This window comes from Mustela erminea, chromosome 2 (assembly GCF_009829155.1).
Source record: "Mustela erminea isolate mMusErm1 chromosome 2, mMusErm1.Pri, whole genome shotgun sequence".
Taxonomy (NCBI): domain Eukaryota; kingdom Metazoa; phylum Chordata; class Mammalia; order Carnivora; family Mustelidae; genus Mustela; species Mustela erminea.
The window spans coordinates 20,103,969-20,130,230 of record NC_045615.1 but is presented as its reverse complement, the minus strand read 5'-3'; the positions used below and the strand labels follow the sequence as shown (position 1 = coordinate 20,130,230).

The following is a 26,262-nucleotide window of genomic DNA, read 5'->3' as shown; positions in this document are numbered from 1 at the left end:
TAACAACTGCAGACAATGATTGGGAAGGAAGTAGCAACAGAGGTCTTTCAATCCAGCTGTTTTGTTGTACATCAATCTTCCTTACAGTGTGCTGGCCAGGGGGCAGTTTATGTATAATTATGTAATAGGCACTTTGTGCATAGACAATTCAGATTTAAGTAGTGCCTTTCTATGATAACTTTGCTGTATTAATGGAAATAAAGTGTAGCATTAGAAGAAAAACAAATGCCTTATTTTTTCCTAATTTATGAAGAATACCAAACTTGAGATTTATAGTCTTAAAAAAGTGTATGAGTGGTCATATCTCTCAGTGATTGGGAGCATGCAGTGTTTAGTTATTTGATGTTGAATCTGAAAACAGTTTTTCAAAAGGCTACTAGAATAACATTGTGCTTCATTTTTTACTATGTTTATTTTTAAAGATTTTATTTATTTGAGAGAGAGAGTGATCATGTGTGCACATGCCCAAGAGCAGGGGGAGGGGCAGAGGGAGAAGAATAAGCAGACTCTCTGCTGAGCAGGGAGGCTGACTCAGTGTCCGAGATCATGACCTGAGAGGAAATCAAGAGTCAGATGCTCAACCAGCTGGGCGCCCAGGTGTGCTGGTGCTTCATTTTATTTTTAAAATTTTCTAGGAATGCATTTTAAATCAAGAATCCCTTGGGGCACCTGGGTGGCTCCGTGGGTTAAAGCCTCTGCCTTCAGCTCAGGTCATGATCTCAGGGTCCTGGGATCGAGCCCTGCATCGGGCTCTCTGCTCAGCAGGGAGCCTGCTTCCCCCTCTTTCTTTCTGCCTGCCTCTCTGCATACTTGTGATCTCTGTCAAATAAATAAATAAAATCTTAAAAAAAAAAAAAGAATCCCTTTTAAGGTACTCTAAACACAGTTTTAAATGCAAGGATATTATTTCTACTTTTAAATAATGTCTTTATTTTTACATGTGTCTAGAAGAGGAAAAATTACTTCATAAACCTGTTTTGAATGAGTCATACCATGAATGTGTTACACAAAACAGTGTGCATTAGTTATACATACTGACTACCTGATATTTTATTGGACTCTATAAGCATAATTTTTTTTTTTATTAAAGATTTTATTTATTTATTTATTTGACAGAGAGAAATCACAGGTAGATGGAGAGGCAGGCAGAGAGAGAGAGGGAAGCAGGCTCCCTGCTGAGCAGAGAGCCCGACGCGGGACTCGATCCCAGGACCCTGAGATCATGACCTGAGCCGAAGGCAGCAGCTTAACCCACTGAGCCACCCAGGCGCCCTATAAGCATAATTTTTTAAGAAACAACTTTCAAAGTCTTTCTCTTAGTAAGAAATCTTTGAAATGAAAATTCAGATGGAAAGCTCTGTCTTTGTTTCCTAAGAAGCGAGCATCCTAAAGAAAAGAATGGTGAATCTGGCTTTTTATCTAGAACAGAGTTCTTCAGGCTTTCTGCTATGGTAAGGAGTCAGTTAAGGGAATACATTTTTTAAGTGAGTATAGCAAACCCTTTTTTAAAGGAAACAAAAGCTCTGTTTTTACCTAAGACACTACAGCTTTAAGTATGTGAATCCTTATCCATTTTTGCTTGCAACCTAAAATCATTCCACATAAATGTCTTCATTTATTTGTAATTTAATTTCCCTAAAATGACTACTTTGATAATGGCTGTCAGGGGTGCTTTTTCTAATTCCAATAAAATTACTGTTATTTTCAATGAAGTGACTTTTTTTCTTTTGGGTTAGGTTCACATTATTACATAAACAATTTTTGACCGATGGCTTATCAAGGAAAAGGCTTACCATCCATTCACTGTCCTAAAGCACATTGTGTGTGGCATCTACTAGTAACACAATATTACAGAATGACTAGGAAACGTTATGTTCTTGTATTGTTTAACATTTTTTTAATATCTTAATTTTTTTATTATAAAAGCAGTTATGTATTCCTAGTAATCTAGAAAATATAGGTAAATGAAACAAAAAATACCATAATCCCACTGGTCACATAATCATACTGTATTTTTATGTGTGTTTTCTAGACATTTTCATTTGCATATGTGTTGAATAAAATGAGATCATATCATGCATCCTGCTTTGTAATCCTGTTTGCCCACTTAGCAATACATCGTGATCATGTCGCCACAGTGTTCCACAACACTGTTTCTAAAGACTGTTTACTCTTCTCATGTGTGGATTTGCAGTGTTTTATTTCAGTCCTGGATAATTTTGGCTATTAAAAAATAACTTTATGATGAAGATCCTTTTAGTTAAATCTTTTCCTGGATCTGTATTATTTTCTTAGATAATTTTTTTTAATGGAATCTCTAGGCCAAGGGTTGTGAATGGGCATCTGTAAGGTTTTGCTGTGTACTGCAACATTACCATCAAGGTAATAAAGAATGCAGAGCCAGCTTTTCCCTGAACTCTTACCAATCATATGAATATTACTTTTAAAAATCTTTGCTCATTCAATAGTTTTCTCCCTACACTACGTTTATTTTCTCTTCCCAGTGCAAGTTAGTTCATGTTGTAAAGATGGGGAGTCCATATAATATTTTATAGAAATGTGTATTTAAAAAATATTTTTATTTCATCCTCCTCCTAGCCACCTGATTTCTTTGCTCATATTTTAGAGTAAAAATATTGATGGCGATATTTAAAACGTTGCTTTGTTTCTTTATTTTATTTCAGCCAAAAGAAAGACACATTGTGGTTGCTGGAAGTGTTGTTTAACTAGACCCCTAACCATGTTATAAATGGTGCCTGTGGAAAGATCTGGGGACCAGACCTTTAAACTTTTTTTTTTAATCACATCTTAAGATCTTGGAGAATCTGAACTTATATAAGAATGTTTGGGCTGCTGTTATTACAGTTAAACCTTCTGAGAGTATCTTCTCAGGTAATTTTTTTAGAGAAAGTCACTTACAGATATAAAACGTTTGACCAGAAGAAAGCCTCAGGTTGTCACAGTTACTTATACACCATTGTTCAGCTGGGCCTCTTTATTAAATCATCTCTTGGCAGTCCATTAGTTGTGGTGCTACAGCTATTGCATGGCCCACTAAGCTAATATACCTTCAATCACTAACAGAAGGATAACCTTAATAAAAATTTGAAGTCGATTTAGTGCTTCACTGCTTGCTGACTAGTGTTTTACATTTTAGTATGTCTCTACAATTTCCGTTACATGGGTTTTTTTTTTTAATATTCACAAATATCTTATCTATGTAATATATTGGAATCAAATAAAGATTAATGGCCTAGAGAAGGCAGAGTGTTTGGAAGTTCTTGTGATCCTGTCTTGCCATGGCCAGAAACTGTGTGATCTTGAGCAAGTCACTTCCTACACTGGACTTGAGTCCAACCCTTGTATGTAAAATTAGGAAATTGGGAAGATGTTCTCTTAAAATTTCTAGCTGTGTTACTTTGTTATATGTAGAAGATTTAAATTACATTCTGAAGAATCTAATACCTTGAAACTTGCTTTTCTTTTTTTAACTTCAACTACGTCTTTTTAGGAAAAAAGAATTGCTCTATTCTGTCCCTCATAAAAACTTGAGTAACTAGAATAATAAAAGAGAAGATCCATGTTATTCAATGGTAAATGATACAGGAGAAAACTCACTTAAAGTCAATTAACTTTGAAAAATGAATTACTGGTTAGCACTAATTACTGAAAAATGTTTACCTTTTTTTTTTTAAAAAATGAAACTAAATTAGGAACGTAAACCTGTTTTACTTTATTCAAACTTTATTCATTTAACAAAATTTGGGTTATTTTATAACTATGCACTGATTCTTGGAGGAAGGAAGAAAGAATCAAGTATTGTTTTGAAATGTGGGGATCAGTGTAATTTTCCCAAGAAAATTGTTAAGATGACATGATTTCACATCTTTTGCTTCTATTTATTTTGCAACACAATAAAAAAGGTACAAACTTGCAAAAAGTTGAGGTTTCTTAAGTTTTCACAGATGCTCTCATTTCAAAAACTAGTCCGGTTACTCTCCTTTTACTCCCTCCTGTCATTTATTTTTTTCTTACGTACCATTAACATTGTGCTAATTTCATTGACTTCATGAATTCCTGTATCTTCAGGATGCCTGGGTGGCTCAGTCGGTTAAGTGTCTGCCTTCAGCTTGGGTCATGATCTCAGGGTCCAGGGATTGAGCCCCACATCTGTTCTCTGCTTAGCGGGGAGCCTGCTTCTCCCTCTCCCTCTGCCTGCTGCTCCCCCTGCTTGTGCTCTCTCTTTCTCTGTCAAATAAATAAAATCTTTAAAAAAAAAAAAAAAGAAATCCCACACCTTCGTAGGACTTAGCAACGTATTTGTGTTTTATTTGTGGTGTGTTGTCAGGTGTTTAAAATACTGTGCGATCAGTGAGAGTAAACCAACTGAAGCTGAAGTACAGAGATAGATACTATTGTGAAGTAGTTAGGGTGTGAGTGTGAAGGGATAATGTCTTCTTGAGAGTCTGTTAGAAATGGTAGGTTCATTAATGAGCCTTTGCCTGCTATCATGTCCTCCTTTCCGTGTACAATCTACATTCTTCAGGGACTTGGACGATAAATACTTGTGTAACAAAGGCTTGCTGGGCTCTTGAATGGTCCCTTGAATGGTTGCTAGAGGCCTAGGGGTTTTATATCTACCATCTCCTTTAATCCTCACAAAAATTTTGTGAAGTGGATGTTGTTATTCCCATTTAGTAAAATGAAGACACTGAGATCTTTCTAAAAGAATTTTTGTAGCAGAGTATGTGACCAGGTTGTTTTGAAACCAAGTCTCCTGACTTTATTATTACAGCTTTTTCTAGTTTTTCCCAGATGTCTCTGTGATGATTTTCAATTAAAACATTTTACTTAACATGAAATCTTTGTCATCTTTAAATAAGTATAAAACAAGAGTGTCTTTTTTGAATATCAGATCAACCCACAGAGTCTTTGAGTATCACCAACGTTATTGTTGAAAATAATGACTTAAAAGAGCTCTGATGCCTTTGCTTTCATAGGTAGTAAGGAATAACGGTAGCTCAGTGGTTTGAATTAATTTATGTTTTTATTAAGTAAAAACATATTAATGGTTTTTTATTGAAATTTTCTGTAAAACCTCAAAACCAAGTAAATACGAAAAAGTTAAACAATAATGTCATCGTTGTATTTTTATACTTTTTTGTTTACTTTAAAAATTTTTATAGATTTGAAAATTCAGGTTGATGGATATATAATTAACAGTAAAATTCACCTTTTAAAAGTATATAGTATGATTCATTTTTGGTATATATAAAGTCATGTAGAACATAGGCATTATGGTGGCAAGAGGCACAATCATCTTTTGTGCCTCTTTTTTTCCTTTTCCTACTTGCAGGCCCTGATAGCCAGTGATCTGAATTCTGTCTGCATAGTTTCGTCTTTTTGAGAATGTTACATGCATGGGATCATACAGTATGTAGTTTTTTGTATCTGGCTGCATTTATTTAGCAAAATGCTTTTGTCATGCACCCACATTATTGCATACACCAATAGTTCATTTATTTTTTATTGTGAGTAGTACTGCATGGATGTATCATAATTGTTTATCCATTCACCATTTGATGCATATTTGGGTCGTTTCCACTTTTGGGCTATCACAAATAAAGCTGGTCTGAACATTTGAGTCCAAGTCATTGTATGAACATATCTGTGTCGGTCTCTTGGGTGAATACCCAGGAGTGGGATGGCTGGATCATATGTAACTGTAGGTGTAACTTTAAAAAAAAATGGCTAAACCTTTCCCCCCAGTAGCTGTATTATTTCGGATGCATCCAGCAATACATGAGAGTTCTATTCGGTCTACATCTTCTCCAAATGCATTGCACAATCCATTTTTTAAAAAGTTTTAGCAATTCTAGTAGGTATATGGTGGTATCTTATGATTTTAATATACATATCTCTAATAACTAATGATGTTGAGCATCTTTTCATGGGTTAATTTGTCATCTCCTTTCGTGAAGTGTCTGTTCAAATCTTTAGTCTCCTTTTTTGTTGGATTGTTTTAGTGTGAGAATTTTTAAAAAATCTATCCTACATACAAGTTCTTTATCAGATATATGTTTTGAAAATATATTCTCTCAATTTGTGGCTTGCTTTTTCATTTTCTTAACAATATCTTTGAAGGAAAGATGTTTTAAATTGTGATGAGGTCCAATTTATCATGTTTTAATTTTAAAGTTATGACTTTTGTATCCTATCTGAAAAATGCTGTCCTCAACCAAAGTCATGAAGATTTTCTTTATGTTCTCTTCTAATTGTTTTATAGATTTAGCTCTTAGGTGTATCTCCCTGATCCATTCCAACTTACATTTTATGAGATAAGGATTAAAGTTCTGTTTTGTTTGTTGCTTAAAGATGTCAGTTACCACTTGCTAAAAAGATTATTTTCTCCCCATTAAATTACTGTGTACCCTTGTCAAAAATCAATTTTGTTGTAACTATATAAATCTGTTTCTGGACTTTCTATTCTGTTTCGTTGATCAGTACATCTGTCCTTAAGCCAGTACCATATTGTTGATTAGTGCAGCTTTATACTACGTGCTGAAATCAAATAATATGTTCACAAATTCTTTTTTTTTTTTTAAGATTTTATTTATTTATTTGACAGAGAGAGGTCACAAGTAGGCAGAGAGGCAGGCAGAGAGAGGAGGAAGCAGGCTCCCTGCTGAGCGAGAGCCTGATGCGGGACTCGATCCCAGGACCTTGAGATCATGACCTGAGCCGAAGGCAGCGGCTTAACCCACTGAGCCACCCAGGCGCCCCTGTTCACAAATTCTTATCCTTTAAATATCTGAAGGATCTCAAGATGTTACCTCTTTCCTGATATTGGTCATTTCTATATTCTCTTTTTCTCCTAAAGCAGAAATGGCAAACTACGGCTTGCAGGCTAATCAGTCTTGCTGCATGTTTTTGTATAGTAAGTGAATTAAGAATGGTTGGTACTTTTTTTTTTTTTTTTGAGAGAGAGAATGCACAAGCAGGGAGGGGCAGAGGGAGAGAGAATCTTAAGCAGACTCCATGACCATTGCCAGGCCTGATCTCAGGACCGTGAGATCATGACCTGTGCCAAAATGAAGAGTCAGACGACTAACAGACTGAGCCACCCAGGTGCCTTTGTACACTTTTTTAACAGGTAGAAAAAAAAAAAAAGAATAAAATTTCATGACACATGAAAATTAAATGAAAATAAAATTTTAGTATCTATACATAAAATTTTATTGGGACACAACCACACTTATTCCTTTATACGTTTTCTATGGCTGCTTTTGTGCTATAACAGTAAAGTTAAGAATTTGTGACCATGTGGGCTGCAAAGCCTGAAATGTTTATTATGTTGCTGTCATATAATGAAAATACATATCTAATCTTTGTCCCAGGTTCTTGGCACAGAACTTCAAAAACTGCTAGAATTTCCTGAGTGATTAGGTTTTTGTTATGTTAGTAATGCTAATTAGCCAACTCTTGATGGGCTCTTAGGTAATCTTAGGATGTGGGCTGGTCACTGAGAAGACCAAGCCTGTGACCAGAGGATTGGAACTTTTAGCCACTCCACCTTCAGAAGGAGAAGGGGCTGGAGATTGAGTTCAATCACATGGTCAATGATTTAATCAATTACGCCTATATAATGAAACCCCAATTAAAAACTATGGTTACTGAAGTTCACTGATGCTTCCTGGTTGGTAAACATACTGATGTGCTGGGAGAATGACCAGACTTCCCTCTGTGTATCGCTTATAATCAAAGTGTAATCTTAACTAGCACTTTCAGTGGGGTCAGAGAGCTGTTTTACTGAATTATTGAAGCAGACAGGGTCATGGGAACTCCTGAATTTATAGCCAGCTGGTCAAAAGTGCTGGTGGCCTGGGGACTCCAGAAGTGCCTTCTGAAGTGAGGTCAGTCTTGTGGAGGACTGAGGTTTGAGCTTGTGGTGTCTGGGCTAACTTCAGGGGGTTAGTGTCAGAATTGTTTTGCAGTATATTCAGTTGTTGTTAGACCAGCTGGGTTGAAATGGAAGAGTAATCCTTTACAGAATAGTTTTACAATTTCTGTTTTAAGGCTTTATCAATTTTACTGATTTTTTCCCCCAAAGAACCAGCTTTTGATTTCATTGACCTCTATTGCTTTTATGGTTTTGACTTCATTCATGTCTGCTCACATCTTACTTAATTTTCTTCCTGTACTTATTTTGTGTTTAATTTGCCTTTTTTTCCCCATCTTTTTAATTTTTATTTTTTTTAAGTAGGCCCCACAGCATGGGAGCCCAAAGCGGGGCTTGAACTCATGACCCTGAGATCAAGATTTGAACTGAGATCAAGAGTCAGATGTTCAACCTATTGAGCTACCTTGGTGCCCTTCTCATTTCTTATACTTTGGGGATTATGCCATCCTTCGTCTCTTGGTGTTCAGTGACATCATGTTTGCAGCTTGAAATTGGCCATGATGGGAGTATTTACAGCTCAAAAATCAGCTAATATTACTAACTGATGTTCCTCCCCCCATCCTGAGAGCCAATTGTTAAACATTTACCAGCATACTACTTGTAACAGTATATAACACAGCTCTTTTTTAATCTTCTCAGGAGACCTAACATAAAAAGATGATCTCAAATGAATAGTTAATTCAGAAAAAGAAAGGACTTGATAGTGAGAAGTGTAGATTAATAGTGAAAAATATAGATTTGAAATCTAGAATTTTGAAAGAGATTATACAATCTCTGATCCTGAAGATATGAATAACAGGACAGGTAGGTTCCTTCTGTTAGTGATTTCAGTGTAGTCTTCTTTGAGGAAAAGTGCCTTGATTAGATGATCTGCAAAAGTCCATTTCAGTTCTGTAAATCTTTGGTAAGTTATTTCCCAGAAGATGGTAGGAAAGCTGTTTTATTTCTAATGAAAAGCTGATGAGAGAGTTATTGCTGAGGGATTGATCCATTGCCCTCTTAAGAAGCTTTGCGATTCCCAGACCTAATGGATGGAAAAGAGCAGAAATAACAGAGGTAGGTAGCTAGAGTCTAAAATTTGTAAGAAACACGAGATGGTTTGACGTAGGTTGTCACTTAGGTTTTGTGGATGCCCTTCTAAACAAAGTGTTAAGGGAATTCTTGGCCAATTTCTCTGTTGGTGGAGAGCTTAGTTCATGGGTTGGCATTAAGTAGAGCTTCCATTAATTGATCAGAAAAGTGCTTGTTGTCCATCACTCAGAGGTATTGAAAAAGCCCACTTTAAAGGAAATTTTAGAGGTTAATTTCTGTGCTGCCATAACTCCGATCCCATTGATCTTGTTGTGGTATAGCCATTATGATGTCTAGCCTAATACTGTGAGCAGACACTCTGGATTTTAGTTTTGTATTTTCAGTGCTTAGTGTAATAAATTAATAAATTTATGTTGAAGTGGATAATTAAGGGAGCATTTATTTTATTCCCTCTTGGAAGTACATAGGAAATCCAAAAGATAGGAACAATTAAATTTCAGGGATATTGAGAAATTGGCATTTTAAAAAAGGTATAATGTCAAGTAGTATGGTTTATATTCAGCTTCATAGAAATTCATAAGTACTTAATAAGCTAGTAATAAATAATATGCATTTCAATTTCATTGTTGATAATCTGAATTATAACCACAGTTTGTTCCTCAGTATTCAGTATTAATATAACAAGTAAGTCTAGGTAGATTTTCTTGGTATTATCCTCAATTTCTTTCAATTTTTAGTGAGACATTGAGCCCCTAGTATGTACACAGCATTGTTTGCCTAAAGATTAAAGCGAGAGCCTCTGAAAATGTTTGTTGTACTTAATATTAGCATTCTTGTATGCTTTTTTTCTAATATATAATCAATACAAAAACCTTGAAAATCAAGGAAAATCACAAAGAAAAAAAATATCCATAATCGTATTACCCCAGCATAACCACTATTAGTGTTTTGGTTTATGCCCCTTTAGATTGTATATTTATAAATATCTGTTAAAAATAATATGTAAAATAGATAGCGTGGGTATGATAGAGAGGGCACAGGGACTGTCTGGGGATGAGTTCTATAATAGGCTTTGCCACTAGCCAATATGACCTTGCAAAAGATCCTTTTATCTCTCTAGAGTTCTATTTCTTCACTTATAAAGGGATTGTCATAGTATCTAAGGGCCCTTAACTGGTTGAAAATTCTGATTTCATTGAAATTGAACACCTGTGAAGACTGAGATTTCAGGAGGATGAAATTGCAGGTGTTTGATTCATAGTCTATATTCATCTCAATTATGAGGCAGGTCTAAAAATCTTGAATTTGTAGAAATATTTCCTGCTAATATCATTTGGTTTTGTTAGTATGAGGCAGTTATACTTAAAGTAACACATTTCTCTTAGAGCAAGAATCACAGTCTCAATTGCTAAAGGTACTTGAGCTAATAAATACGTTTTTAGGAAAGCGATAAAGTAATCCTCATTAGCCTTTAAGTGTGCTACCAGAACTAAGAAGTGCAGAATCTCCCTATTTTAAGTACTTGCTATTTTATCAAAAAAGCACACCAAGAAGGAACTCAAAGTAGCTCTGTTACTTAATTCTTTTTGCACCTCGAGAAAATTGATTTTGTCTTCCCTCCTCTATGCCACGCATGTGGTGAAAATGGTGGGTTGCTGTGCGAGAACTATTGCATATTACATAGCAAAGCTTTAAAAGTGTTAAAAGGTGTCTGTTTTGTCTTAGAAGGGTCAGTTTTCATATTAAACAATTTTCACTGGACAGTTAAGGTGTCCTTTTCCTTTTACCGTTTTGTAGAAGGGCTTTTTTGGTATGCATTTTAACGGTTATTTAAGAGTCCCCATGTGCTTAGAAAGGAATCTGAATATATGTGCCTTTTTTTTCAAAGCCTCAGCACAATGTGGGTTCTTCCATCAATACCATCAAATGACTGGGAGCTGTAGTTGGAACAATATGTAAAAATACAGCTTGTGAAAGATTTCCTTTATTAACTGTCATCATCCGCAGAATATATGTTCAAATAAACGTTGTGTAATAACTAAATTTGAGATTAATAGGCCCCTTAAGAAACAGCGAAGTCATTCAGAATAGTCAGTGAAAAATAGGCTGTAAGACTGTAACACGCACATATTGTCCTGCTTACATGCTCTCTCTGGTGTCATTCCCATTTATCACTGTCGGCGGGCTCTGTTCTCATTAAAACACTCTTGCACAAAAGCAACTTAATTTTCTTAAGAGGAGAGGACACCTGATTCAATTTAGCACCCAGAAACGGTAACTTGAATATATTTTTTCCTGGCCTGAATTGAGATGAATAGTTACAAACAAGAATAGCCACCCCCCATTCACCTCAAGATTAGGGATATTAAATAATTTTTTCCACTGGTAGCAAGAAATGAACCTGTAGAAGCAGGCAAGAAATGAAGCGGACTCTGAGAAAAGCAGCTGAATGTATTGGCTGGCGACTGGCATCTAGATGAACTTCTGTTCATTCCTGTAATGTTTTTAAGACAAAGAATTTAAGTGGTTGTTAAGATGGTGAATTTTAATCGTTCATATTCTGAAAGTAATCTTTCTTTAAATTGGGGAATGCCTGGTAATAGTTCGATATTCTTCATTTGGACCTATTTGTTGACAAAAAATATTCAGTGCTGATTGTAAAATAACAGTCTTCTTTTTAGTCACTGCTGCTTAAAAAGTGCAGAAACACAAGTAACGGAATAAAACGAAGAGCACCTTTCACGTTGCGCATGGTGTATAAGCTCACATTTTACCTGATGTTCCATATATTTACTTTTCTGTGGTATGCTTCAATAATATTTAAATATTTAATATCAAAATGCATAATTCAAATTTTACTTGTTACTAGATTTATACCGTGAAAACAGTGGTAATTAAGTAGTTAGTATTAAAATGCCCTAGCAACTAAGGTGCTTCTCAGAAAGCCAATTATAACTGGCCTTTAAACCAAATGGGATAAATTTTCCCTAATTCTTTTTTTTTTTAACATTTCTATAGCACTTTGCAAAATACCATACATGTAAAAAGAAGGTATTTTGTGTTTCTGTATTTAATAGAAGACCAAGGATTAGAATTTGACCTTTGATGTCTTTATGTTTTCTCAAACTGAACCTGTGCTTGGAAAGGAAAGAAATAAATATTAAATAAAAAATTAAAATACTAAAAATATTATATTCTCCTTATGAATCAGAGGCTGGAGTGATAATAAATTCTTATAGTTGAGGAACTTTTCCAGGGTAAGACAATGCAACTTTGATTCATCACTAATAGTCAATTTTCTTTTCCTTTTTTTTTTTTTAAATTTATCTAATCTGCCTGATTAACCCTTTATTATTTTATGCCTTATTTAGGAAGAGATTGTTTCTGTTGGGCCTCAAGTAATAAAAAATCAGACTGAAAGTAGCTTAAACAAGCAAAGACTTTCTTTCTCAAATACCAAGATGCCTGGAGGTGGGGGTTGCTGGCATTTGTTCTGTGGTTCAGTATTAGAGTGGCCATCTCTGTCCTGCGCTTGGCTCTTGGCCTTTCTCTTCTGGATGCCAGAGAGCTTTCACTGCTCCGGGCAGGAAGGAACAGAAGAAACCAACCTCCCTAACCCCCACCACCAAGCGTGTATCAATTTATATCTCATTGGCCAGAAGTTTGTTGAATGGCAACCCTAGATTTTCCCTTTTCACGTGTACTTTTTGTGTCTTTTTGAAAAAAATTGTTTCCTTTTTGGAAGGCATAAAGCTAGTCTCATTTTTTTTTTTTTTCTAGAAGTTTTTAAGTTTTACCTTCCAACTCTAGGTGTTTAATTCAACTAGTATTTTCTTTATCCCCCCCCTTTTTAAAGACATATATTTTTATTTTAGAGAGAGAGAAGGGTTGGTTTAGAGGAAGCAGCAAAGGGAGAGAGGAGAGAATCTCAAGCAGACTCCCCACTGTGCTGTCAGCTCCTGGCAGATGGAGGCCGAGAGCATGACCTGAGCCAAAATCAAGAGTCAGATACTTAACCGATGACTGAGCCATACAGTCGCCCCCTAGAATTTTCTTACTATATTATGAAATACTCTGTTTCTCCTCCTTTCCTAACTGCTTTATGATGGTGTGCTCATATACAGCTTCCTCACATTTGACATTTTTTATTTTAAGCTTCTGTTCAGTAGGGACTGTTTTATCTGGGAATCCACTGTGTTCTGGATTGTTGAAGTGACCCCAAAGAGAAGTTTTGCATTTGCCTCTTTCCGGGGCTCATGGGTTCTGTTGGTCTTTGACTGGTTTTGTCTTTTGTTTTCTTGGTTGAGTCATTAGGTTGGGATTCTCGAATCACATCTGTAGTGCCAGTTCAGTTCTACGCCCACCCTTGATGCAGCTGGCCTTAGGTTACTGTCTTGATTCTGTCAGTCAGGTTTTCTAGGTGCCCTATGTGGGGGGGCAGTCCTTCCGGGGTGCTGTTCTGCTTGCCGCAGGTGGCTCAGCCCCAGGCGTCCCCTGGGCGGGTCGAAGCTGGGCTTGCTGCTTCCGGGGCACAGGGCCCCAGTGTTGTCTGGGAGTGTGCAGCACTGTCTCCCCTCTTTTCCCACCCTGGCTTTGCCTAGCTTCTCTGTGTCTAACCTGGCTTTTCTAGTTTTCTTTCAGCTCAACTTTACATTTAAAATGTCGCACTGATATTTTCATCTCTTTTTCGAGAGGTCTGAATTTAAAGATGATGTACATGGAATGCCATCTCTTCCTCTGTCCTTTGACAGCATCCCTGACAGATCTCATGGTTCTCTGGTCACTTTTAGTCATAAAAATAGTCATATATTTAATAATTAGGCATAACTTTTTGGTATTTAATTCGGGGCAGTCTAGCTTAAAACCTTAAATTCCCTTCTTTCCCAACTCAGGCCTAACCTGTGTTTTTAAATTTTTTTTTAAATGTTTATTTATTTTTGAGGGGGGGCGTGGGGTAGAGCAGGGGGAGAGGGAGAGAGAATCTTATGCAGGCTTCATGCCACGAACCTGATGCAGGGCTTGATCCCACAACCCTGAAGTCACGACTTGAGCTGAAACCAAGAGTCGGATGCTCAACTGACTGTGCCACCCAGGCACCCCTAACCTGTGTATTTAAAACACAGTATTTTACACTTTTTTTTTTCTTAATGAATGAACATATATGTGATGAAAATATAAACATAGGATAGGCAGGACCAGTGGGCAAGAGGGCATGGTTCACTATTTTTTTTTTTAAGCTTTTCACCCTCCCTACTTCCAGCCTCCGAGTGACTAGAACAAATGCATTACAGGGTGGGGGACAGTTTTACCCTATTGGTGCTGATGTAATCCAGCCCTCAGTGCCCTGTGTTATGGCAGACACCCACAAGCTATATCTTTTTGCCAGACAGGATAGGGGAGCAAGTTCTTCAGAGTATACTTCCAGCCCTGCCCCAAGCATATTCCCCTCAGCCTCTTATTGCTGGGGACTCTTTGCCCTGGAAGGCTATTGTTTTGGTTTCTTCAAAAACGATTAAGTATGATGGCAGTCCTCTGAAGTGTGTACCTGCCCATATGGAATTGACAAATCTCACCCCATCACAGAACTGAAGTATACTTTATCCAATTGTTTAGTCTCTCTCTGTCCTGCCCCTGTGGTCTGTTCCAGGCAGCCTCCCCACCTTTGCTGATTGTAGTCCTGAAGCAAGTGCCTATTTCTGCTTGGTTATGTAGCCTTCTTATTCCCTCACCCCAGTTCTAGGGAATTTACCGTGATGTTTCTGAGGAACCTCACACAGAACCTCTGGCAGCCTAGTGAGGGCTTTCTCCCCTCGGTAAACAACCAGCACGGGGCCTCAGTGCCATCTGGCTTCCTTGCAATTTCTCCTGTGCACACTGTTGGTTCTTTTGTATCTATCGCCCCATTCTCAACTGGAGAGGGGTAGTGGGAGGTCAGCTTTCTCATTAAAGGAGTAGGAAAAGTCCAAAGACCTTCTACTCCTGGAAATTTCCTTTTATCAATCCTTTCTGGAATTCCTAGTCTTTTCTTATATAGTCTGCACATGAAATGGTCCCTGACCTAATTTTCATTTTTTGGGTTTTTTTTTGTTTCTTTTTTTCTTTATCCTTCTTTTCCCCCTGTAAGTACTATATGGCTATGTCTGGTATCTTACTTTGGGAATAGTGGGGTATTTGCCATATACTCTTCTCAGTTTGGACTATTATTAGAAATTCTGAGATAGCTATAAATGTCCCACTTTAACATTTGGGTAAACATTTCTGATTTTGTTGACTGGGAAAGTGGGGTATGCAACAGTGGAAACTGGAAATTTCTTCAGTTATCTTGCAGTAGATCATTAACACCGAAAGTGGACAGTGGATTTCATTTCTTTCTTTAGTGGGCTGATGATGATGGAAGGAAAAAGAAGGGGATGGACCAGCATTATGAAAATTTTAGATACTCAGTACACCTGGGTGGCTCAGTCGGTTAAGCGGCTGCCTTCGGCTCGGGTCATGATCCTGGGATTGAGTCCCACAACAGGCTCCCTGCACAGCGGGGAGCCTGCTTCTCCCTCTGCCTCTGCCTGCCACTCTGCCTGCCTGTGTGTTCTCTCTCTGACAAATAAATAGAAATAAAATCTTTAAAAAATTTTTTTAGATACAGTATAAGAAGAAACTTAGGAAGGACCCAGCAGTATTCATATATTTGTAGCGCAGTCATTTTAAAAAAGGGCTACATTTTTGTGTAACTCTAGAGCATGGAACACAGTCCAGGCATGGCTGTAACAAAAGATAAAGGTTTCACGTTTACTGTCAGAACTTCGTAACATTTAAAGGCATTCGGCAATGGCAGAGCTTGCTTTTATGAGTTAGAGAACTCTCCATCCCCCTTGTTTTCAGGTTTTTTTTTTAATGTTTCAAATAACTTAAAGTAGGCTATAAAAAAACTGTTTTTGAGCTTGCTCAGTTTTCCAAAATAATTTACTGATGACATGCCGTACAACATATAACAAAATATTAACAAAATACCATATATTGGGTAAAATTGGGCAGATACTAAAAGCAATATATTATCTAAAAATGTGTAATATAAAGAAAGTCAATCTACCTAGTATTAAAAGAACACCTCAATAATTGACTTTTTTCAGTTAGCCTTGATCTAATTATACATTATACATCAAATGTGATTATACATCAAATGTGATTACACCAAGGTATATGCTTTACAGATGGGATTCTTGAGTTAATAATGAAAACATTACGGTGCAGGGCATTCGGTTAGCATAAGTATTCATTTGTTTGTTGTTTGACTCAATAATACTTATTGAGGTTCTACTACAAACCAGGTACTATTCTAGGCACTGGGGACATGATCTTGTACAAGTTAGGCAACTTTCCTGATGTATTGGAGCATTATGGACAGAGAATGAGTAATTACATTATTTCTAGCAAAAATGATAATAACAAACAAAAGGCCACATTTAAAAATCAGTGGACTCTCTCAGGTAGGACTTCTGGAAGGCAAGAGAGAGGAAACATATCCTGAGAAAGTCTGGTTGTATAATCGGAAGGGTCCCACCTTCAGAGCAAATTGTCCTGGGTGGCTCATGTTTGATCCCAGTTCATTCTTTTTTTTTTTATTTTTTTATTTTTTATTTCCAGCATAACAGTATTCATTATTTTTGCACCACACCCCGTGCTCCATGCAATCCGTGCCCTCTATAATACCCACCACCTGGTACCCCAACCTCCCACCCCCCGTCCCTTCAAAACCCTCAGATTGTTTTTCAGAGTCCATAGTCTCTCATGGTTCACCTCCCCTTCCAATTTCCCTCAACTCCCTTCTCCACTCTAAGTCCCCATGTCCTCCATGCTATTTGTTATGCTCCACAAATAAGTGAAACCATATGATAATTGACTCTCTCTGCTTGACTTATTTCACTCAGCATAATCTCTTCCAGTCCCGTCCATGTTGCTACAAAAGTTGGGTATTCATCCTTTCTGATGGAGGCATAATACTCTATCCCCAGGGGTACAGGTCTGTGAATCACCAGGTTTACACACTTCACAGCACTCACCAAAGCACATACCCTCCCCAATGTCCATAATCCCACACCCTTCTCTCAAACCCCCTCCCCCCAGCAACCCTCAGTTTGTTTTGTGAGATTAAAAGTCACTTATGGTTTGTCTCCCTCCCAATCCCATCTTGTTTCATTTATTCTTTTCCTACCCACTTAAGCCCCCATGTTGCATCACCACTTCCTCCAGTTCATTCTTTATAGCCATCTTTGCTTTACACAAAATTAATGGTGGGCTTTGGGTTTATTTTTAAAACCAAATATTCACATGCTACAGAAACTCTGGAGAAATGCCCTCTGTTCATCCAGTAGCTTCATATGCCCCTAGCACCATGATGTGTGCTCCAGTGGATGCTCATCCTCCACCTTGCCAACCACCAAGAGAGGTCATGAACCTGCAGAGTAGAGATTGAAATGTTAATTTTATTTTAAGGTAACATGTTTCTTACATTTGTAACACAAAGGGATTCAAAATGCAAACAGTAAATAGCTCAACATCTCCCTGCCCAGATGACCTTTTGTTGAAATACAAAAAAGTAACATGTTAAAAACCAAACAGGATGGAACAAAATGAAAAATAAAAATGACCCCTACACAATCCCTTTCAACAAATGTAACCATATTAGGTTTTTTTTTTTTTGTAATCCCTTTTAGAAAAGGTAGTATTTTTTTTTTATACTTACCTGTGTATATATACACACTATGTACCTGTTTACACAATAGGAATGTGATATGATTTATAAGAAGAAATCTGTGTTTGGTATTTGTCCCAGTTTCTGGCACAGAGCTCCTGACACCCTTGGGTTTTCCTAAGTGAGGAAAGCTATAAAAATTTTTTTTTTGTTAATTAGTTAATTGGGCAACTTTCGGAAAGCCCCCTTGCTCTCTTAAGGATGGGGCTGGTTATGGGGAAACCAACCTGAGATTAAAGGGCTAGAATTTTTGGTCCAACTTCCATACCTCTGGGGAGGAGAAAGGGCTGGAGATAGAGCTCAGTCACCAATAGCCAGTGACTTAATCAGTCATACCTGTTTGATGGAGCCTCTCTCGTACCCCAGAAGGACTATTTGGGAGAGCTTCTGGGTAGCCAAATGTGTGAAGCTGCTGAGCGTGTCTCATACCTGGAGAGAGCCTGGGAAGCCCGGTCTCCGATACCTTACCCTGGCCATATCTTCTATCTGTTCCTATAGAGACTTTTCATAATAAAGTGCTAATCAATAAACTGGTTTCCTCAACTCTGTGAACTGCTCTAGCAAGTTAACCAAACTTGAGGACATGGTTGTGGGAACCTCTGATTTATAGCCAGTCTGTTGGAAGCACTGTTGATGACAACCTGGTCTTTGTGATTGACTTCTGTAATGGGAACAGACTTGTGGGACTGAGCCTTAAAGCTGTGGGATCTGACACCAGTTTCAGGTAGATAGGGTCAGAACTGAGTTGAATTATAGGACACCCAGCTGCTTGAGGGTGTGGGAAGAAACATGGTAAAGGAGTTACACATACTTTCAAAATTTGCTTTTTCACTTTAAATATCTTAGCCAGCTTTCATGTTGGTAGATGAAGATCATCTTCTTTTTACTGGGCTCAGAGTATTGCTTGTTACATAATTCTAGATTATATTTAGCCGATGTTATTGCTACATAGCAGTAGTAAATTTTAAAGCATGATTTAAGCATATTTATGTAACCGTAATGTAACTGTATCATAGTACGGAGGCTACCAGAAGTAAAACAAGATGTGAAAGGGATGCTCATACTGGGTTGCGACTGAAGTCTTCATCTGCCATTGCTGTTGCTTGCCTGTGGAACCAGGGCTCAGATCCAGTCTTTGGCCAACCTTTGCATTCTGCCAAACACATAGAATAACAATAGGAGAGGAAGACTTGGGACATTTCTGGGAATCTTACTTATTTCAACAATTCAGTTAAATAAACATGTAGATGCTTAGGATGGGCTTCATTAGATTCTTTCCTCAGAAGACTTTAATTTCTAGTAGGGCAAGGAGGCATATAGATAGGTCATTTCAGAGTGCAACAAGTGCCATGGCAGAGGTATGCTCAAGATTCTGAGCAGCAGCTGTAGGGACACTCAGTCCCCTGAGAAGTGTAGATATATGTGTGTGGGAGGAGGTGATCAAAAACTTCTTGGAAGGAGTTGCTAAGATAAGTAGGAATTACTGAGATAGAGGAAGGGAGAAAGGCATTCCAGGCCAGGGAACACAAAGGTCATCAACAGCACAATGAGTCTGAAGAATCACAAGTAGTGTAGTGTTGTCAGGATATAAAATTGGAGGCAAGAAATAAGATGGACAGAGACCTGTTCATGGAGGGCCTTGTACGTGATGTTCGGAAGCCGGAAATTCCTCCTTAAGTCTGAAGACTTGCATGCATTTTATGTATCCATTAAATGCTCTCTAAATAGTTATCATCATTCTTTGGAACTCTTGAAAACATAATCCCCTTATACACTTCAAAGCAGAATTAAGTCAACTGTTAGCTTAATTTGTTACTGTTGAGCCCAAGATCCTTGGTTCTGTGTCCGATTTCACATGGTTCTTCAGGGTACCCAGAACCTTAATCAGCCATTTCACAAATGATTGCCAGAGCTCACGGCTTAGGAGCACCGAGTATAGGTGCCTGGGTTCACATTTATTAGCACTGGCAGAACAACTAAAAAGTTGGCTGCAGCATCTTTGGGTACCTTCAGATAGCCTGTTCCTGTCATCACCATTGTTTTATAAAATGCCAGTCCACATAAAATACGTTGCTTATGTTTGGGTTAAAGAGAACGGGGCGGGGTGGTGTGGGAGAATGGTGGTCTGATCTGATGAGTAGTAGTTGACTTATTTTGCTTTGATTTCTGAGTCTTTTTACTTTTAACGATCCATGTTTTTGTTTGTTTGTGTTTTTGTTTTTTAATGCTATTCCAAACTTTGAGTTACCTTGAAAAAGGTTGGTGAAAGGCACTGGGAAGAAACACTTTTGGAAGAGAGGAGCTTGAAGAGGAATACCTCATTCCTTTATTAAGAGATGATCAGTCCATTTTAAGCACAAAATAGAGTTTAGAAATAAAGTGTTTGTGGGGAAAGTGCATTTTTTTTTTTTTAAGGAAGGAAGGCAGTATTTTCAATTGATCTTTACAACTCATGTATTTATACAGTTTTACTTATATTTCTCCAAACATAAACTTTTCCCTGAATCATCCATAATGGAATTCCAGGAAGATGGGTTAAATATGTTGCTATAGTTTACAGTTGTCATCTGTAATGTTTTATTTAGCCAAATCTTTTTTTTTCTTTTTTTTTTTTTTTTTTCACTACTCCCTGTACAACACAGAACACCATATGCCATTGTCCCTGTCAGGAAGCAAAGGTTTCCCTGGTCTGTGCCTGTGCCTGTGTTTATGCCACAGAGGAGCTGTGGTCCAGTGCCATCTTTTATTGATAGGGCCAGCAAAGGAGAAATCTAATGAAATTATCAAAGCTTTGAATTAATTATGAACTTGAATAGGAGAGCTAAGCTCTCTGGAGCCAGGGATCTCATTACCCATGCACTCTCATTGCATCCTCTTCTGGAGCAGAAGGCATTTTCAGCTACGGCTCTTAGCCTGGCTTTGGACTTTATTCAAACTTGCTAAACTGACATCCTTTTCTTACTACGACGTGGCTGCTAATGTCCATGCTGATTAATTTAATTCTGCTCTGGATCTACAGGAGATGTCAATAGGTTTTCTCTACCCCTCCTTTTGCCTTTTGTTATTTTCTCTTTCTCTCTCCTTTTTTTCCTCATCAAATTGGATGTTATACAAGTTTTTATCCTTTTTGGGTAATGTGAGACGCTTTCAGGATTCAGGTATAGCTTCATGAAGTATAGTGATTGATTTAAATTTAAGAACTATATATTCCATCTACTATGTATTCCCTGGATACTTAGGTAAGCACAAAGTCAAATATTTCTTCTTTGAATTTTGAACACCAAGTGGAAGTTTTCTTTCTCGTTTCTACTTTAGAATTAATGGTATGGGAGTAACTTCCATGGTCTTAGCAGAATTGTTCATATTCTAATGTGTGTTATGTGGGAACAACAGATCTCACTTTGTGGGTGTAGCTTATAAAGCTCCCTGAAGCGGAGTACTTAATGTTTGCTTTACAATTCTGGTATTTCTTTTCCTGGTTAAAATTTTTTATTTTTTATTTTTTATGAATAAGTCAACCTCTTTTTTTAAGTCCAATAACCAAATCAATAACGACAAGGTTTCAATTTACTATTGGTGATGATTCTTTGGTACTGTCATATAGGTTCAAAACATCTCATGGCAAGTCTTTTCTGCTTGCTTTGAGACCCATTATTTATGAATTCCTAAGCTGCAGCTCATCTATCTTAGTAAAAGTACAGGCCACTGGCGATTTTTGTAAGCAGTGACTAACTTTGCTTTATAGAGTCAATGTTTTAAAGGTTTTGAATAGTGGGGGTTGGGAGAATGATAATCTCTACTTTTCCTTTTTCTATTTACTTTCAGTGAGTTTTTCCCCCCATTTATTTTCTTTATAGGCAGCTGCAATATTTAATTCAGCCTTTGGAAGTTTTTTGGTAAGTAAACATGATTTAACTCATCTATTTTAACTTTTGTTGTGATGTTGTTTGTATGAAAGATTTAGTGAAAGTTGGACTTCTTTTACCATTTAGTTAAGTACTAAAGTTCTTGAATCTTTTTATGTGCCATTAGCCATACCTGAAAAATTAGTTGATAAATAAAGGGAGTGTTCTCTTACAATATAATTTGTAGGCTTGACGTTTAATATTCCATTTAATGGATTCAAGGAATCAATTAAAACACTGTGTGTCTCCTTATAGAAGTTATGTCAATATATTGATCATTTAATGAGGTCTTTTAGATTATTATTATTTTGTATCATGGGACTGAGGATTTTGAAAAGGAAACATGACCCAGCTGGTCAGAAAGGGAATGCTAATTTACTTGTTGACATGTCATTTATTTTGTACATTTCACTGTCAAAGAAGCTACTGGCATGGATACTTCTGAGAAATCTATGTGAAAAAAATTTGAAATGAGGAAATGATTGAGTAAATTACAAGAGAATGCAATATTTTTTTGACATGTGAACTATAAATTGTATAAGGGTTAAAAAATAGCTCAGTGTTCATAAGTAGAACCACTATAATTATAATACTATTTTAACATTTTCAGTTGTTTTTTAAGTAATAATATAACAAAGACTTGGTTTGTGTTATCAAAGAATGAGAAGGGAAGTGAGTTTTCTGTTAATTGAATATTTTTATTTATAAACATTCAATTTATAAATTATATTTATTTAAATATAAAATATTTATAAATATTTTATAAATTATTATAAATTAATAAACTATTTTATTATCCTCCCTAAAACTTTGCCAAATTCATGAAAAGAAATTAGAATATTTTATTTTTAGGTACATAATTCATTGGCAGGTATGAAGTACAGTGACAATTGAGAATAAAATCAGTGGGGTATAAAATAGTTCATGAATTTAGGCAAAATATTAATTACTTCTGTTTAAAATGCTGTTTATCTCACTTATGATTGTATGTATTTGAATGTACCTGAAGCTTTTAAAGGTATTGTTACACAAGGTTAATTCTGTGTAGTGCTACACAGCTTTTCAGGTCCCAATGTTATAGACCTTTTAAATGATGTAGCTTCTGCAAAGTATATGCTTAGAGTATATCTTATTTTAAAGAAGTAGTAATGTTATTCCCAATGCTGTATTATTATTGGGTTTTTAATGAAAATGAACTCTGGAGCTACTTACTTCAGACTCAGTAACATTTTGTGAAATTGTTCTTTCATCTAAGTATTATTTTCCATATGTTGTCACGACTGACAAAATAATATCTGTAAAAGATGATCTTACTGGAAGCCAGGTTTTTTTTTTTTTTTTTTTAATGTGATTTGGAATCCTCTATGTCTACTATCAAAACATGGTTTCTAAGCTAGATCTCTTACTCTTTAAAATGTCTATGGTTATTGAGAAAATAAGTTGAAGCTATTGTCTGAATGACTGAAGCAAAGTGCATTGTCCCTTAGTTGGAGGGTAAACTCGCTAAGTATAGTTTGAGTTTTGCACTGATTGTATGAACAATGAACACATCTGAATATTGGTTCTCCCAGGCCCAATTCTTTGTAAGGTTCAGGGAAGTAAAACTCATTCTTGGGACTCTTTAGGTTTTTTTTTTTTTTTTTTTTTTTTTTTTAATGCTCTTTCACTTCTAAGAAGTTGTGCATACTCACTCCTTAGGCTCCTGCTTTTTTTCCTCTTTTCATCTTTTTCTCACCTTACTTCCAGTTGATCAAAAGTATTGATCTCCTACCACACAGAGGTGGTTTTCTGGGTCCTACTGTCTTGTGGAGATGACACACAGAATAAGAAATACAAGGTAAAAGTTAACAAGTCACACAGAAGGTGTTACCAGATGATGTATGATTGTCAGATGGCACAGGTAACAGGCACTCAATTCAAAAGTCAGACAGAAGCAATTTCGCTTAGCTGGACTTTGAAGTGTGGTAGGACTTAGCTAGTAGATAAGCGAGGAGAGGAACTGGCAGAAAGACAGAATTGTCATTTTCCATTTTTCCTTCCTCTTCTGTTCCCTCCTTTTTCTGTTCCAAAGTTGGAAATGACTGGAAAGGGTTTGAGAATGAAAATGATCATTGGAGATGTTTTTGTTCCAGGGTTATAAGAAATAGTAATTCTCTTTCTCCTCCCCCTCCCCCACCCTTCATCATAGTTACAACAAACCTTAGATTATGGACTATATTTGAGTCTGGGCTAAACCAGTTAGAATTAGGTTCAGATTATTGAAGATAAAAAATAATAATTGTGGCATATACAGGATATTCTTCTGTTATCTGAAACCTGGGAGGCTATCACATACGGTGGCTTCATGGTCTCATTGTTGACAGATAAGCTTGTATTTCTCTTCCATCCTCCACAGCCTGCACTTTCCTTCCTCAGGCTTGCCTCAGTGTCGAGATAGCTGCTGGAACTCTAGCCGGAAAGATATCTGGATAGTAAAGTCTTTACTTTGGGAAAGCACAGAGGAGCTCTCCTAAAATCCAAGTTTTCTTTCTTTAAACAGCACTCCTGAAATTCCAACAGTATACTTGCAATAATATCTTATTGCAGAGCTTACTCATCCGATCATACTTAGCCAATGGAGAGGTTGGGACACGTGGCAATTTGCTAAAAGCTGAAGATTGGGTTTCTGTTACTAAGAAAGAAGAGAGTGGATATTAAAAGACAGCTAGCATTTTCTGCCTATGGGCAGTGTACGGCAATTGCCAAGAATTCAAAAGAAGAGATTAATCTCAGTTAATGATATGAGAAGGCTTTAGGGAGAAGTTGGTGTTTGAGTTGGGCTGGGGGAAAGGACTTATTTTAGAGGAAGGAAATTCCAAAGTATGACCTTTATGTTTTATTTTGTTACTCTTTTTAAAAATTTTTTCTCACTTAATTTACTTTTAAAAAAAACTTACTGTTTTAATTTTAATTCCAATGTAGTTAGCATAGAGTTGTTATATTATTTTCAGGTGTACAATATAGTGATTTAGCACTTCCATATATCACCCAGTATTCATCACAACAAGTGCCCTCCTTAATCTCCATCACCTCTTTCACCCAGCCCCCACCACCTCCCCTGTGGGAACCATTGGTTTGTTCTCTGTAGTTCAGAGTCTGTTTCTTGGTTTGTCTCTTTCTCTCTCTCTTTTTCCCTTTGCTTGTTTGTTTTGTTTCTTCAGTTCCTCAATTCAAAATCATATGGTATTTGCCTTTCTCTGACTTATTTCACTTAGCATAATGTTCTCTAGCTCCAGCCATGTCACCACAAATGGCAAGCTTTCATTCTTTTTTATGGCTGAATAATATTCCTTTGTACATATATACCACCTCTTCTTTATCCATTCATCTGTCAGTGGGCACTTGGGCTGCTTCCATAATTTGGCTATTATAAATAATGCTTCTATAAACATAGGGGTGCATGTATCCCTCTGAACTAATGTTTTTGTATTCTTTGGGTAAATACCCAGTAGTGTGATTACTGCATTTTAGGGTAGTTCTATTTTTAACTTTTTGAGGAACTTCCACGCTGTTTTCCAGGGTGGCTTCACCAGTTTACATTTTCACCAACTTAAATTTTTGCCAATTTAAATTCTTAAAATTTAGGATTAGGGGTAGTAGTATGGTTTCGGGAATCAAACTGGCTTGATTTAAATCCTTACTTGACTGAATTACTAATCTAATCATATGACTTTCCCTGTATATAAAATGGAGTAGATAGTACCTAAACTATACATTGTTGTGGTGAAAATTAAATGGGGTAATCTGTATAAGATACTCGTGATCTAAGTTTGGTCCAAGCTCTGCCATGAACTTTTTTCTGTGCCCATGAATTATCCATAAAATGAAGAATTGGTTCCCTCTGACTAATGATTATTCTCTAGTTATAAGAGACCATTTCTTTTGTATTTATATAATGGAATTTGAAAGGGATATTTACTTCAGATTACATTAAAACTTTGAATGAAAGCCTTTATTAGAGGAATTTTTGAAGAAAGAACTCTGAAGGCATTTTTGTTGATTATTAGACATCTGGGTATACCAAATAAAATACTGTACGTATTTATAGCTAGTTTAATAATGTCCCAGGTCTAATTAAAACACAGTGTTTTTAAGAGCTAATTGTTACAGGGAACTGTGTTGTTGTTGTTGTTTTTAAATGTAGCAAGGCTGGTAATAACCAATGATAGATGAATTCAATTTACATAAATTTGAGACCAAGAGAATATTTTAAAATCATGCCACAGAGGATTGCTTTAAGTTAAGAAGTTAATGCCATTATCTCCTCCTCTCATTTAAATTGTTCTGTTTACAATAATTGTGGAGCATAATAAGTGTTTTAAGATTTCCCACTTGATGAGATTTTAATAGAATTTGATAGTCACCACTCTGAATAACTAAACTGTGATATATACATTCTGATAACAGTTTAGTTATATATTTATTATCTATATCTATCTATAGATAGATAGATATATTTTTTTTTCTGTGTAAAACCAGGCATTTCAAGTTCAACCATTTTGCTTCCTCACTAAAAGAAAGATTTTTTAGAAAACAGATATTGGCAACTTTTAAAATAATTTCAATTGAAAAATCCT

The 26,262-nt window shown here is 36.5% G+C and overlaps 1 protein-coding gene across 9 annotated transcripts in view; it reads left to right on the top strand.

Moving 5' to 3' along the window:
- The window catches only part of SLC10A7 (solute carrier family 10 member 7), a 256,897-nt gene that overhangs the window by 50,879 nt on the left and 179,756 nt on the right, over positions 1-26,262 (top strand). For 7 of the 9 annotated variants that reach the window (XM_032332450.1, XM_032332446.1, XM_032332452.1 and 4 more), the window contains exon 5: positions 21,599-21,637. The exons of the other annotated variants lie outside the window; for them this stretch is intronic. In XM_032332450.1, the coding sequence (XP_032188341.1) occupies positions 21,599-21,637 (39 nt within the window). The remainder of the gene's footprint in view (positions 1-21,598; positions 21,638-26,262) is intronic. 9 annotated transcript variants of the gene reach the window in all.